At 36.2% G+C, this 14,793-nt stretch overlaps 1 protein-coding gene across 6 annotated transcripts in view; it reads right to left on the reverse strand.

Annotated features, from left to right (window-relative positions):
• Positions 1-14,793, reverse strand: part of MEI4 (meiotic double-stranded break formation protein 4) — a 160,841-nt gene that overhangs the window by 91,329 nt on the left and 54,719 nt on the right. Inside the window, exon 5 of one of the 6 annotated variants that reach the window (XM_080585983.1) lies at positions 11,578-12,454. The exons of the other annotated variants lie outside the window; for them this stretch is intronic. Coding sequence (XP_080442109.1) covers positions 12,410-12,454 — 45 coding nt within the window. The 3' untranslated portion in view covers positions 11,578-12,409. Of the gene's footprint in view, positions 1-11,577; positions 12,455-14,793 lie in introns of those variants that run through there. 6 annotated transcript variants of the gene reach the window in all.

A 14,793-nucleotide genomic window follows, 5' to 3' on the forward strand; every position in this document is an offset into this window, starting at 1 on the left:
CTTTCTAGGATAGCTATAAACTCTTTTCAGAATAAAATGTGTCTCAATATCTGTTCCAATCCCCCTTGTTCCCAGCTGACACAGGGGTTTATCAACAAGCAAGAAATCAGCTTATGTATACACATTTTTCCCCCAGACCTTGAAAGTCTAAGATTGTATTACAGTTAGCAACTCACAGCTGAAGGACCTGGGTGACTGTGTTCGAGAACAATATTCATCCTACTCCTTCTCAAACAAAGTAAGGACCTATGAGCTGCACTTGTCTGAGAGCATTGTCCAAAAGCTTCTTGAACTCCAGTGGGCTTATTGCCATGGTAGGTTCCCTGTGGAGCCTGTTCCAGTGCCCGACGGTGAAGAACCATTTCCTAAAGAGGAAGACTGCTTCACAGAGTAGGTGGTAGAATCCCTATGCTCAGGGAAAGGCAGAACTTGCAAAAGCAAGTCATTTGCCACATCATGAGGAGCACCATGGTCTCAAGACAAAGGAGCTTCTCAATCCTGCCAAATTCCCAAGCCAGAGAGTCTCAAATAAATTGGGCTAAAAGAACTAAAGCAGTTCTGAAAGTAATTCTCCCAATATACCACATTTTTCCAGCAGCAAGAATGAAAGTGGTGGCATCTTCTACTGGTGCTTAAGCATGGGACATAAGACTTTCTTTTGGATAAAGTCAATGGCTCTTGCTGCTTTATTAGAGATAACTGACAAAGTTACTAACAACAGAAATCATACAAAGTTTTGTGAATTTCTTCTTAATGCTGAAAAAGGGTAGAACTTGAAAAGACAGTGTTCTGCCTTTTTCACTCAGCAGTTGTAAATCATCATCATTTGGGACAAACATCTTTTATTTCAGAGCTCTATTTGAGCACTAAGTTCATGTTTTCTGTCCTAAGACACATTTTACTGTCAAGCAAATGTGCACAACAGCAAAAAAGAAGAAATATATTTGACCATTAGCAGGACAGATAGTGTCCTGCTACCTATCTGCTGTAATAATATGGAGAGTCAGATAGTCAACAGCACATTTTTTCCTGAACCAATGCTGTTTCTCACCTCACAGTCATTTGTACCAGAAAACAAGCTCAACAGATTAGGCGTGTAGCATTTTAAATATTTTTATCGAAGTAATCCACATGCATTGTTCCTAAGAGCAATCAACACTTGAAGGTGGAAGACTAAAGTGACAAGAAAGTAGTTATTCCACATATACGTGGTCTTCCCATCCTAGCCACCTGTCCAGGTGTCACCTTTTCCTCCTGACAAACATAGAAGAGTTTTGGAAGCATTTAGAAACACTGAGTGAGAGTTTTCAAGGAACAGTTACAACTTTTGAATTCTTTAGCACATTCAAGGTTTCTTGCATAAATTGCAGCATCTTCTAATGACATTTTCTAAGAACATGATAAAGGTTAGAACACAGTATTTTTTGAACCTGCTATTCTTATTCACTGTTTAGGATCCATCAGACCTAGATCCTCAGAGAACCACAAAATACTGGCTGAAAGTTAATGCCTTAGAGAGAAACACATGTGAAGTGTTATCAATAGCCCAAAGATAAAAGTTAAAGCTGAGAAGGACAAAAAGGTTGCATAGAATTAGCTCACATAATGGACTGAGCTAATTCTTTCATGGAATGCCCACATGGAAGAAGTAGCAAAAAATTTCTGGCACAGGATCTGAAGACTGGGAAAGAAAATATACTACGTGGTACCTTTGAACAAAGGTATCTTCTCTGCATTGTATGCATGTGTTGTAATCCCTCATTTGTTTCCTCTTTAAACCACAATCTTCCCTTCTCTCAGAATAGATGACCTTACATGTCTCTAAATCTGCTGCTCTTATCTGAAGCCTTTCTGTTGTGTTACATATTTTTCTAAGACGACATTATCACATGCTTGCTGCAACTCATAGTCTGTATCTTTACTAGTTTACCTCACAGTCTTAGTAATAGTCTAAAACAGTTGCTCTGCCTCGAAATAACAGCTAGCAACCTATTTTCTGCACTTGTTAAATGATATGAAATTAAGTTTCAAGAATGCATTCTTAAGGGTGAAACAAAATATTCATTCATTATGGCCAAGAATGAAAAATAACACTAACTGAAGTATTCCAAATTTGATTCTAAAATAGCTAGCACCACCTTGCTACACTAACTTATGAAAAAATAACAAAATACTTGGAGTGCTTTTTAATTTTATTCTCTTTCACTGCAGTATGATTTATCTTATGATTTAAAACTGTGCTTAATTGCATATTAAGAGATGACAATATGTGCAAAAAGATTTTATTAATACAACTGCCTGTCATATTTCATATTGAAAACAATCTACACTGGCTCACCTATAAAATGAGCTCATAACAAAGGCCTACTTCATGCAAAGAAGCACATTTAATATTCCACACAGACTGTAATTGCCATTCTACTGGTTTTATAATATTCATATTTGTAAGCAGTTTTGAAGCTCCCCTTACATTTACATTAAAAACCTTTGAGAAGACAGTCACTTACTGTCATTAATAATTTTACAGGAACATAGATAAATCTTTTAGGTTTAATTTGACTTTGCTCAAGTCCGGAAGTATTTTTTTCTTTGTTTAAAAAAAATTAAATAGTTCAAGTATTTAGTGATTATTCCAGTAGCTGCAGAATTCACTACAGAGCCAGACAACTGAGTTCTGAATTGCTTTAGAAAGCTACAGCACAGTAATAACACTATTAGAACATATTGCCACAGATGCTTAAAAGACTTTTGATAGTCTATTTTAAGATGGAACCCTGGATTTTAACAGGGTGTGTAAGTAAATAAAAGAGGAATTAATGCAATACAAATATGAATGACCTGCAAGATTAGCAAAACGCACTACTTAAGGTATTTTCGATGTGAAACTGAGTTAGCAAGACTGGAAAAATGTGTTTGACGGGTGTCTTCCTAGTTTTGCTAACCGTTCTAATTTATCCTCTCGTTACGGAAAGTGATGAAAGAAACAAGTATTTTGTATTAATTGCATGCCCTATTTAGTGCTGGACTGTTTTTGCTGTGCTTCATTAGTTAATCAAATGTGAATATTATATAAGTGGTATTTTAAGTGGTATGGTATAGAACTTAGTAAACTGCAAAGAACAGTGCAATCTGTTAGCATAAATCAGAGATGAAAGTGTACAAATCTATCATTTCTGCAGGAAGTAACACTCTGTAAGAAAATGGGACATCAAAAGCACTGTTACTGATTGACTTTATTTAAATGAATATATGCAAATCTCTTCCTTCCCACTTCCAACTTGAAATAAAAGATTTCGATTCTTCAACTAAGGAAAACACTTTGCAATTTACAAACTGAATCTCTAAGGTGAGTTGCACAGAAAAAAATTAAGAAATATGTGTTTCTTTAACTTTTCCTACTTTGTAGAATAGCTGTCTCCCACTCATTGTATCTACTGCTGTCAAGGCTATCCTTAAATGTTCACTTCTTTCTGAGCACTGTATCAGGAGTTTACTGAAAGATTTCACACTGAGAAATAGGCACATACAAGTGGAAGCACTGTGGTACTTCTTCAGTTATGTCCCACTGTGATGGGACACTTGCAGTCTTACAGTACAAAGCATTTCTGTTGTTTGTTTTCTAAATCAAGAAACATACAAGATAAAAATATAAATATTTAATAAAAATAAGATGAATAGCAGTTCAGCTTCTAAACATAGTGAACCAATTAAAAAGTTCTGAAACTGGAAATATCAACAACCTTGGAGCAAACCATGCAGTGAAATGACAGGGATCAATTATTAAAAATGAAAAGCAAACGGAGATGCAAAAAGTTGTGAAAAAAAGAAGCAAAAGCTGACTGACAGCAAAAAGCTAAACAGACAGTGATGGTGACTCACTAGCCCACTTTGAGAAGTGCACCCTAACCAGAAAATCACATCTACTGCTCAGTCTTAAATATTAGCTTCAAGCATGCACATAATATAAGAACCAGAAAAAAACAGTAAGCTGGGATAAGAAATCAGTTATTTCAGGATTTACAACCAGACAGTCCTTGTTTGTATATTTTTTTGTAGCTTTTCTTCAAGTCTGTGACATTCTATTTTGTGCGCGTATATGGGACTGCAGAAGGCTGTAATTCTATACAGTCCATAAAATCAAAATAAGTAAAAAAAATCCTCCTTTGCTGCTACTTTGCTTACTTACAAATCAATTATCAAAAGGTTTTTCTTTCTGTTGCTGTTTTCAGATCTTATGACACAGTTTCTTTCCCCTTCTTAATTCTAAGTCTGTATTAATTCAGTGGCGTTTCTACAGCACAACTGGTCTCGAAGGGAAGAGAGTGTAAAAAGAAACTAAATAAACAAATTCATATTTTTCAGAACAAGTATTTTGATTTACACCAAAGAAACACACACACAAAAAAAGCAGTATGTCTACTCCATTTTGAAAATAACTTCAAGTTCTTGGTGATCACGTATCTGAAACAATATTAAATAATGTAGTGTGATGCTTTTACATAGTATTTAATTTTGTATCCAGAAGGAACCACAAAGATTATATTGTTCAATCATAAAGGTTCTCAAAGATTTTTTTTTTTTTTTACTAGAAATTGCATTTAATCATCTTTCAGAAAGGCACTTAGATTTCTATTAAAGACAATAAACCGTGGAAGTCGCTATTCTCCTTATCTGTCATATATAACCTGAATTTTCCAAGTGTTAATATTAGAGATAGAAAAGTATGCTGGTGTGAAAACAAACCCATTAAAAGAAAACATGAAAACAATGATAAAGCTTTAAATAATCTATACACAGAAAACAGAAGAGGATGCAATTAATAGTACTGAAGATAAGGAAAAAAAAATACAAGTAACTGACAAGAGAATCTAAATGGATCACAGAATATCAATAAATAGTATATTAAAGAAAAATTAAGAAGTTTAAAGCATATTAGGAATAAGAATAAAACCAAAGAAAAACTAAAATACCCTACTAAATGCGGGCATGAAAATTATTATTAACTACATAGAAAAAGCAGAAATAAACAAGTTTCTCCTCTGATTTTGAAGTGGAAGAAAAGGATATAATTTGATATTCTAGTCAGATCTGAAAAAGAGGGGATAGGATATAATTTGATATTCTAGTCAGATCTGAAAAAGAGGGGATAAAAAACAGCATCTGCAACAGCCTAGCACTTTGTTAAGGGAAGCTGTCAATGTTCTTTCCAGAGCACCTTTCCAATATTTTTTGCACAACATCAAGATTCATGTTAAAACATCAAATGTCTGTACATTAAGCCCTAGATCACTGTATGAAGGATCTAAGTCAACAGGATAAAGCATTTTCTAATAACAAAGTGGGGCCTTCTGCTAAGCAGATTTCCTTTGTACTAGTACAGTTACGAATGAACTATAACACAGTTCTGCCCCCTATGTTCACTCTGAATGTTAAAAACAACAACAAAAGAAAGCATGATGTCTCCTGTGCAAAAAGAAAAAAAAAATGCTATGTTCAACACAAACAGAATATTTCATTGTTTGGACTGCAAATGAGGAGTATCAAATCAGACAGACCTTTCTTCTGCCTCAGAAAGACCCTGACGCTAACAGATATTTTATTAAATCATAAAATCATAATTTACTTTCATATAGTTAATTAATTTTAAAAGAGCATGAAGAAGTAGAAGAGCAAAATTTATTATTATGGCTAATCATTTCAGGGATTATAATTAGTTCTAAAATAGTATTTGTAAGATGCCAATTTATTTTAAGTATCACAGTTCACTGCTTGTGTTTCTGGATATAACTGGCAGCTAATAAAACCAGCCTATGTTTTATTTATTAACTTAGCAGAAGTGCACTTACTAGATTTCACATTAATTGTTAGTATTCCACTACAGCAACAGAGCCTTGAAGGTTTTGTTAGAAATATGCCAGTTTCAACTGGTTGCCTATATCTGAGTTTGTTTTTCAGATATAATTCATTTACACTTCACAATTCACGTTTCTGGAAAAAAGTTTGTTTGTTTGTTTTGTCCATGGTAGAAACAGTTATAATGTGACAAATAATTGTCTACTGCTGCTCATTAATATACCACAAGAGCAACTAAATCAATGTCTCAATTCATAAATAAATAAATTCCAGAGACTGTACTGTCAATGTTTTATAACTACATTGATAGACAGAAATTCTTCAAAATCTTGCAAATGCATCATGTGAAATAGCAACGCCTGACTCTCCTTAAACTTCTAGCTAAAGAAACAAGTTCCTTAAAAGCCTTTTTTTTTTTTCAGACATATATATATATATAGTGTATATAAAGCTATATATAAAATAATATATATAATTTATGTCTTTTTTGGAATTTGGAACTTAGCAAGGGTGGATATTTTACAAATAAGATACTGCTGCCCAAATGACTACAGGCATCTTTGTGAGTGAAATTCCAGAAATCTGCCTCCTGAAGAGCCAAATGCAATAGAAATCAGTGTCTTGTGTTCAGATTACAATAAAGCTTGCCATGCATATATATACCAATACCTGCTTGTGCAGAAATTCATTGGGTGCCACCACTTCTGTGCACATAAACCAGCCTCAGTCACTCACAGTGAATTCACACATGCATACCAATACTGATCAGGGGAGAAAAAATGTTATTTTCTTTCCTCTCCTAGTACTACATTGCCTATTAGAAGAAGGAAGTATGCATTAATTTAAAAATGCATTCAAGAATGCATTTTTAAAGACAATATAACAAAATGAGAAGTTGATTGTTTGGGGGTACTGCATGTAAAATTAAAAGTCATGTTGCATGCTATATACTATTCTGACCCAATTTCTCATACCTGCAAGCGTGACAGTTTCTGAGACTTTTCCTAAAGTCTCTTTAAGGTTGCCAGCAAGGGTATTTAAAATGCCCTGTTTTGGTTCCTCTGCCCTCACTTTTCAGGTAGGACACTCAATTAGTAAGCACCTGAGGATGATAAAAGATGTGCCATGCTGTTACAAATGGTCCTGCAGCTCTACATGGAGAATCTGCTGCTTACAGGATTGGCTGTCTGCGGCACTGTGCCACAGGACCTGAGGCCGATGTGGTGCCTAGGTCACAGGGTAAAGCAAGAGCCTAAAAGCTCAGCCTGGCACCAGAAAGAGCAAATGCTTTGCCATGGGCAATTATGCCACTTTTTTTTCATCTTTGCTATATTATTTTGGCCCTATCTTTTGGGGGCATTGAACTAAAAGCTTAAAATGTCTTACTCATTCCAACACTGTTAAGGAGTAAGACTGAATTGCTGGAACAATTTCTAATATCTTATTTTCTTGCACCTGGTAGTCACTCAAAATCTCAATGTCTTCTTCAAACATCTTACACTGTAATTTAAAAACAAAAAAGAAAATATGGGTGACTTGAAAGTGATCACAATCATGAAATGGTTTACACAATTGTTTTCTCCTTAAACCTGATATTTGAATTTATTACTGAGTATATATTATTGTCACTGTTGTAATCTTAGAAGAATCATAACAGAACTGGCCGGTAAGATGTTTGCACATGCAAATACAGTAGTTCAGTTTTGCTAAATATGGTACTCTCTGCACAGAGGGAGAGAGAGAAACCTATTTTAGAGCATCTGGTAGGAGAAACAAGCAAGGTAAACATCACTGATACACGCAGTTAACATTATTTAAGAGTACTGTCGTTAAAAAAAAGATGAAATTATGTTTTACATGAGGTCATAATAAAAATTACTGATACAAAATATCTACTGTCTGAAGTAGAAGAAAAACAATGAACTCCCAGATAAAAAGAAACCCAATTATATACGTAAACAAGCTCTCAATTCTTGTTTTAAATTCTTATTCTATTATTTTCAAGGTAGCCACTCTCAGCAACTATGTTAATACTATCATATACATCCAAAGGATTTATCCAAGTAAAAAATGGAGTCCTCTAGTGATTCCTGCAGGCTCTAGATCTGGTCTTTAACTTCTGAGGTACTGCAGGATTAGCGGCATACAGAGTGCTAGCATACCACAGCACAGGATTGGGTCATTCACAACTGTCTTACTCGATACGGAAATTTGGGGAATATTCTAAGCATAGCTAACACTTTGAAGTGAGTTCTAGTAAAAACATTGTTTCCATCAGCTGGATTTTTTTCTCCAATAAACATGTTTACAAATATATAATAAACAAAGAAGATCAATATTTAGTTAATACTATTGATTCATGTTGATTCAACATAAAGCTAATTGATTGGACAATTGGCAATTTTGCCTTGTTCATAATTTATCTAGTTTTCTATATAACTTCATGTATTGTACTATACAGTATTATGTAGTTGTAATACTATTCTAGAATATTCAATCAATCTTGTTCAGGGCTTTTTTTTTTTATATATATTGTAACAATTGTAGGCAATAAAATTCAGAAAAAAAGACAAATTATAAGCTATTATTAAACTAGGAGAAGAATAAAAATTGTAACAATTAACAGAATCAATAACAGACTTCAGATCAGATATATTAATAAAAATATCTTAAATTCATCTTCTGGAAAATTCACTTGTACAGAAAGGAGATTGGATTAAATTACTCCCTCTGACCTCAGAATCCATGAATCAATAATATAATTTAACTTTCAAATGCATTTAAAATTGTTTGCAAGGAAGTTAAGCTGTATGTTCTGAAATTGAAATGTATGCTAAAATACATTTTGAAGAACAGCTCTTATGATAAACAGAAATATTTTAAAATGAGCAATAAGTAGCAAAAACCTCTTGAATAATATTAATTTTGTCATTAGCATAAAACAACCCAGAACAGTACATATTATTTGAAACGCTATTCAAGCGAGCACAGCTGTAAGCTACTCATTATTCAGATACTTATACATACGTATAGCACCACTGCAACTGAGCAGAACTCTCTATCTCAACCCAGTACTGTCTTCACTATATTTTTCTTCCTATTTCTGAGACCTCTCTTAAAATCACTGTTTTCTCCATCTCTATAGATTAAAAATATTATAAACAGGTGTTACAGTGAAAGCTGAATATAAGCTGAGAGATCCAAAGTAATCTGCCTGAGAAATACAGTATTCACAGGACTCCAAATATGACACAAAGCAGTCAGTTCTGTGCAAAAATCACGCATTTAAAACCCCTGCCAGGACACATCTTACCTACATCCTGAATTGCACTGCTGCCCGAAGAGGAGAGTTTTAACCTCCTGCACTTTGAAAACCCAGTCGTGGAACATGTCAGTACTCTTCTAAGCTATCAGTCAAATTTTGTAATTTTTCTGCAAAAACCTCTTTCCTGAACTACTAGCATTAATTATTAAATCCTCATTATACCCTAATCGCCCCCAAACTATCATCCACACAGTTAATCAGAATAGTACTTCCATATTTTCTGGAATTGAGGAGCAGAACTTACATGCAATGGACTTTTCCCTTCTTCCCTCCCTCCAACAGATTCAGATTTTAACCATAAGGATAAATGTTAACGTAATGAATAAATGGGAGCACAGAGTTCAGATTTACAGCTGAAAGGATCCCCAGGTGACCAATTTCTAGTCCAATGCTTCCACTCTGAGACAGGTTCAAGTACACCTATGTACTTGAAGACCTTCAGTAAAGGAGAAGAAAGTCTTCTGTGTTGGCTGTTCCTGTGCACTCTAGCCATCCATCCTAAGAGGCAGCTAACTGCTTACTCTGTTTTCAAGTGTTTAAGCATTTTAACACGTAAAATGTTTTTTGTAACACGTAATCTTAATGACCAAATACATTTCTTCTTGTTCACTTCAGGAGCCAAAAATTTGCTGTACAACCAAAAATTTGCTGTACAAATTCCTTGTACAGCAAATTTTCCCACTCTGAAAGACTTTTACACATTACAGCTGCTCTTCCCCTCAGCCCTCTTCCTGCTAGATTAAATGATTCCAGCTCCTTCAACATTTTATGGATGTTCACATTTTGACAACGGTATCTTAATGTACATTAAACATGCCCTCAAAGAAAATTTCAATGCACATACAAAATCAAACACAGAAATGACCTATTCCATGATCTACTATATTTTCAAATAGATCAAAAACTGCAAAACAAACAAAACCCAACACAAATTACCAAGAATCGTTGTTTCAGTAAACAGAAATACGTTGTGACATCTAGATCAACCGGTTCTTTATATCACAACTTACCTACTTATATATTACCATAATTGTAATGAACGTTAGGCAACCTTACTCCCCCCCCCCCCCCCCCCCGTATTAGTAAGTCTTCCATGATTTAAAAAGTTACACTTTGAAGATGACTAGTAGTGTTGTATGGCAAATAGCCCAGTAGTATTATATAAAGAAAATACTTCTATAAGCAGTTTCATCTCCATGTGCATCTTCTAAAACCACTGTGGGAGCTAAAACCTTCTTCCTTCTCATTAGTCTTAAATCATGCAAAGGGAAGTCTTAGAAGCTTTATACTGTACCGAAAGTTAACTTCTACTTTTTCTACAGTGGTAACCTCAATGAGAAAAATGGACAGGCATAGTTTAGAAGGAGCTGCCACCCATATGATAATTAATACATTTTTAGAATCTGTGACCATGGAAAACTAGCTTAAAAGCTTCTGGAACTACAAACTGGAATTAGCTCTCATGTTACGAATAATGGAAATGTAAACTGCTGATTCCTTAAATTTGGACACTAATCAGGGCATACCTTACTCAAAGTACTTAACTCCAAATGATTCTTGAGCAACCACCATGCAGAAATGAGCTAGCAGCATATATTCCAAAGGTTGGTCAAAGAACTCATTAGCACAGTCATGAAACACTGAGGAAATTAAGGTCTATGATTCAGACTATGTTCTTTAATATTGCAAATTAATTATCTCATTTATTTTTTTATGGTTTCTTAATGTACTACTAGCTACCTGCTTTTAATTAGGAATAGCAATTTTAAATCAATACAATGAAATTGTAAGCCTAATTTGACTCTTATGCCTATAGTTTTAATAACATGATCAGTTGCTCTATTTTTTTTTTTTTTTTTTGCAAAAGTACTTGCTTCTGTTCCTGATGCTGCTGCCTTAGAAGGAATACTATTCAGTACTTTTCCTATCCTTGTTACATGCATGGATGTAAAATGTGCAGCATTCACTTTCTGCCTCGAATACAGATTTTTTCAATGACAATCATTGCTATAATTCCACACATAGCTCATGTATAACTTTAACTTCACCACCTTTAGAGAGAGGTGGTGCTTTTATCTTATTACAACAGAATCTTTGAAATACAGTATCTGTTAATGCCTAGTCTGCTAGCTGACTAGGACGTGATTTTACAATGCCTGGCATCATACAGAATTACATGAATTCAAAGCACGGCTCCTACTGGCTCCTGTCAAAGCTGTGAGCTCTTACACCTTGTACATCAAAGTTGTACACATGCACCCGCAGAAACAAAAATAAAACAAAAACACATATAAAAATGGCCTGAGGTAGATATCAATAGAAAAAAAGAATCAGCCAGAATGGCTAACATTTGCCAAAAGTGAAAACAAGGTCTTATGACAGAAAACACTGACATTTAACATTTACCAGGTCTACAGTGTGGATTAATTTTGTTGTGCAAAGTTGTGTCTTTTTTCTTTTTAGTAAGAGTCAGAAGTATTCTCTCCATGTGTTATAACTAAAATTTATTCTGTTCTCAGCAGATGATACAATGCCTTTCAGTCATATAGCATTTACCTGACAGAAGAGCAACTAGCTGCTTGAATTCTGCTATCCATTTTGAAAATACCAAATGGAATCACATATCATTTATTTTTGAGAAAAAAAAAGAGCTTGGTGAGTATCCAGATTTACTTTAGTCACACTCAACTTTGGTTGTGGTCAACAGCTTGATGTCCAAGTGGAAACTGGTGATGAGTGCCGTTCCTCAGATGTCTGTATTGGGACCGATGCTATTTAACATCTTTGACGGTGACATGGACAGTGGGATTGAGTGGACCCCCAACAACTCTGCAGATGACACCAAGCTGTGTGGTGTAGTTGATATACTGGAGGGAAAAGATGCCATCCAGAGTGACTTGGACAGGCTCGAGAGGTGGGCCCATGCAAACAACATGTTCAACAAGGACAAGGGCAAGGTTCTGCATCTAGGTTGGGGCAATCCCAAACACAAATACAAGCTGGGTGACAAGTAGATAGAAGCAGCCCCGCAGAGGACTTGCGGGTACTGGTAGATGAAAAGCTCGACATAAGCCATCGGTGTGTGTTTACAAGCCAGAAAGCCGACTGTATCCTGGGATCCACCAAACTGTAGCAAGCAGGTCAAGGGACCATTCTCGTGAGACCCCACCTGGAGTACTGCATTCGGCTCTGGGGCCGGCAGCATAATGAGGACATGGACCTCAAGCAGGTTCAGAGGAGGGCCACAAAAATGATCAGAGGGCTGGAGCGCTCTTCCTGTGAAGAAAGGTTGAGAATTTGGGTTATTTAGCCTAGAATTAGGCTAAATATCATTTTGCAATGAGATTTTACATAACGGAAGGATTAGACAACCTTGAGCTGAACACCTTCCCTTCCCACACCACTTAGTCATTCTCTTCGGGCATGGAGGTATTAACAGATGTGCTCAGTTGTGCTGCACCACGTGAGGTTAACACTTCAAGGCCAGAGCTCAGGACAACGTGCCTGGAAAGGAGATGGCAGCTGCGAGTGTGAAGGACTTGTGAAAAGGAAATTGGCTGCACAGACTTGCCCTGGTGTAAAGCAGGGTCTTGCAGCGACTTTGGAGTGTTGGCTGGCTGTGAAGGAAGCGATTGCATGTGTTCTCTGGTACCAGAACAGGCATCACTAACATTATTTACACCACTGATGACCAGTTGCTGATCTTTTCTAGGTACAGCTGAATAACAAAATGCACGAGTTCAAATCTGAGTCACTTTTTACAGTCACATTATGTAGTGCCTGAACCCTTTAAAGGTATTTCCCTCTCAGACAGCTGTGGCTAAGAAACTGGTAGGTTAGAGGCTTGATCAAAGAGTTCAGGAATCTCTGCTCATACATACACACTCTCTAGATGTGGAGCCAGAGAAATAATCTGCTGAATGTTTTATTCCAGTGTATCAAAAGCTGAGAGAGTTGGGGATGATGGGCTGAAGGGGTTGGGGTTAGTCAGCCTGGAGAAGAGAAGGCTCTGGGGAGACCTTACAGCAGCCTCCCAGTACCTAAAGGGGGCCTACAGGAAAGGGAGAGAAAGACTTTTTGTCAGGGGGCGTAGTGACAGGACAAGGGATAACAGTTTTAAGCTAAGGGTAGATTTAGATTAGATATTAGGAAGAAATTCTTCACAATGAGGGTGGTGAGACGCTGGAACAGGTTGCCCATAGAAGCTGTGGATGCCCCCATCCCTGGGAGCGTTCAAAGCCAGGTTGGATGAGGCTTTGGGTAACCTGGTCTAGTGGGAGGTGTGCCTGCCCATGGCAGGGGGGCTGGAATTAGATGATCTTTAAGGTCCCTTCCAACCCAATCCATTCTATGACCCTATGATTCTCATTTTTTAATAATAAGGCAGAAAGAAAGTTCTGTAACGTGAGCAGCCATAGCTTTGTCAAGCCTGTAATTTCAGCTGCAAGCTTGCCAATTGATCTGCAGCATGATGTAAACCAAAGCAAGACCCTTCCTAAAATCAGTCAAATTTTAAATTATAACATAGTTGGTTTTTTTTTTATGGAAAATAGCATTAGTTTCTGAATTTCTTTGTTTAAAATAGAAAAAAATGCAATAGAATTAAAAAAGAAATAAAACAATATCAAGGCATGGAACATACTTGAATATATTTTGTTCTATATTTTGTTCTCTGTTTTCAGAGAAACCTAAGGTTTCTCTGAAAAATGTTTTCGTCATGGAAGAATAGAGGTTAACTTAGTGGATAAAGTGTCCTCCAGTACAGATCTCACACTCTTCTCACACTACCTTCTCTAAGGTTTTCTGAAGGGAATTTGATGAAAACGAGGAGTTTCAGAGCATGTCTCTCTAGTCATCTTAAATTACCACAAATTCAGTAGGCTTCATTATGAATTATTACCTTCATATAATTGGTTGCTGACTTTGAAAGTGTTACTGAAGCATCTATAAACTTTCCTGAAGATTACTTCTTGACAGTTGGAAAAGTGACTTTTCTCCAAATGACTTAACACTTTCCTTGGGAGCTCAACTGATTTGCAACTATAATATCACCTATTGCTGGAAAACTAAACAAAAGCAAGAAGTGGGATCACAACCCTAGGTGTCAGGAGAGCACATTTCAGCTCCTTCAGGAATGTATTTAGGAAAAATCCAATGTGATGTGATTCTGGAGAGAAAAGAGACCTGGGAGAGTTGATTTTCAAGGATCAAGCTCAAGAATGGTCTACCCGTGAAAGCGAAATGACGTGGGGCCTGAATGGATGAACAAATTGTTCCTGACAAAATTCAAACATAAAAAGGAAGCATAATTTAGGTGGAAGCAAGGCCAGGTGACTTTGGAGAAATACAAAGACACTGTCCAAATTTGAAGAGACAGAGTTAGCAAAGTGAAAGCCTATCTGGAGCTGAATCTGAGAAGGCATGTGAAGTGCATCAGGATAAATTTCTAGAGGTAAATCATCAGCAAAAGAAAAAGACCTTTCCCAAGTCCTGGGAAAGGACCTGATGACAAAGGATGAAGTGTCCTCTTCAGCTTGACCTTTACTGGTAAGATCAGCCTTCAGGAGCACCACATATCTGAGACCAGTGGGAAAGTCTGGACAAAGGAAGACTTA

The sequence above is a fragment of the Anser brachyrhynchus genome (genome assembly GCF_964034855.1).
Source record: "Anser brachyrhynchus genome assembly, chromosome: 3".
NCBI classification, from domain to species: Eukaryota; Metazoa; Chordata; class Aves; order Anseriformes; family Anatidae; genus Anser; species Anser brachyrhynchus.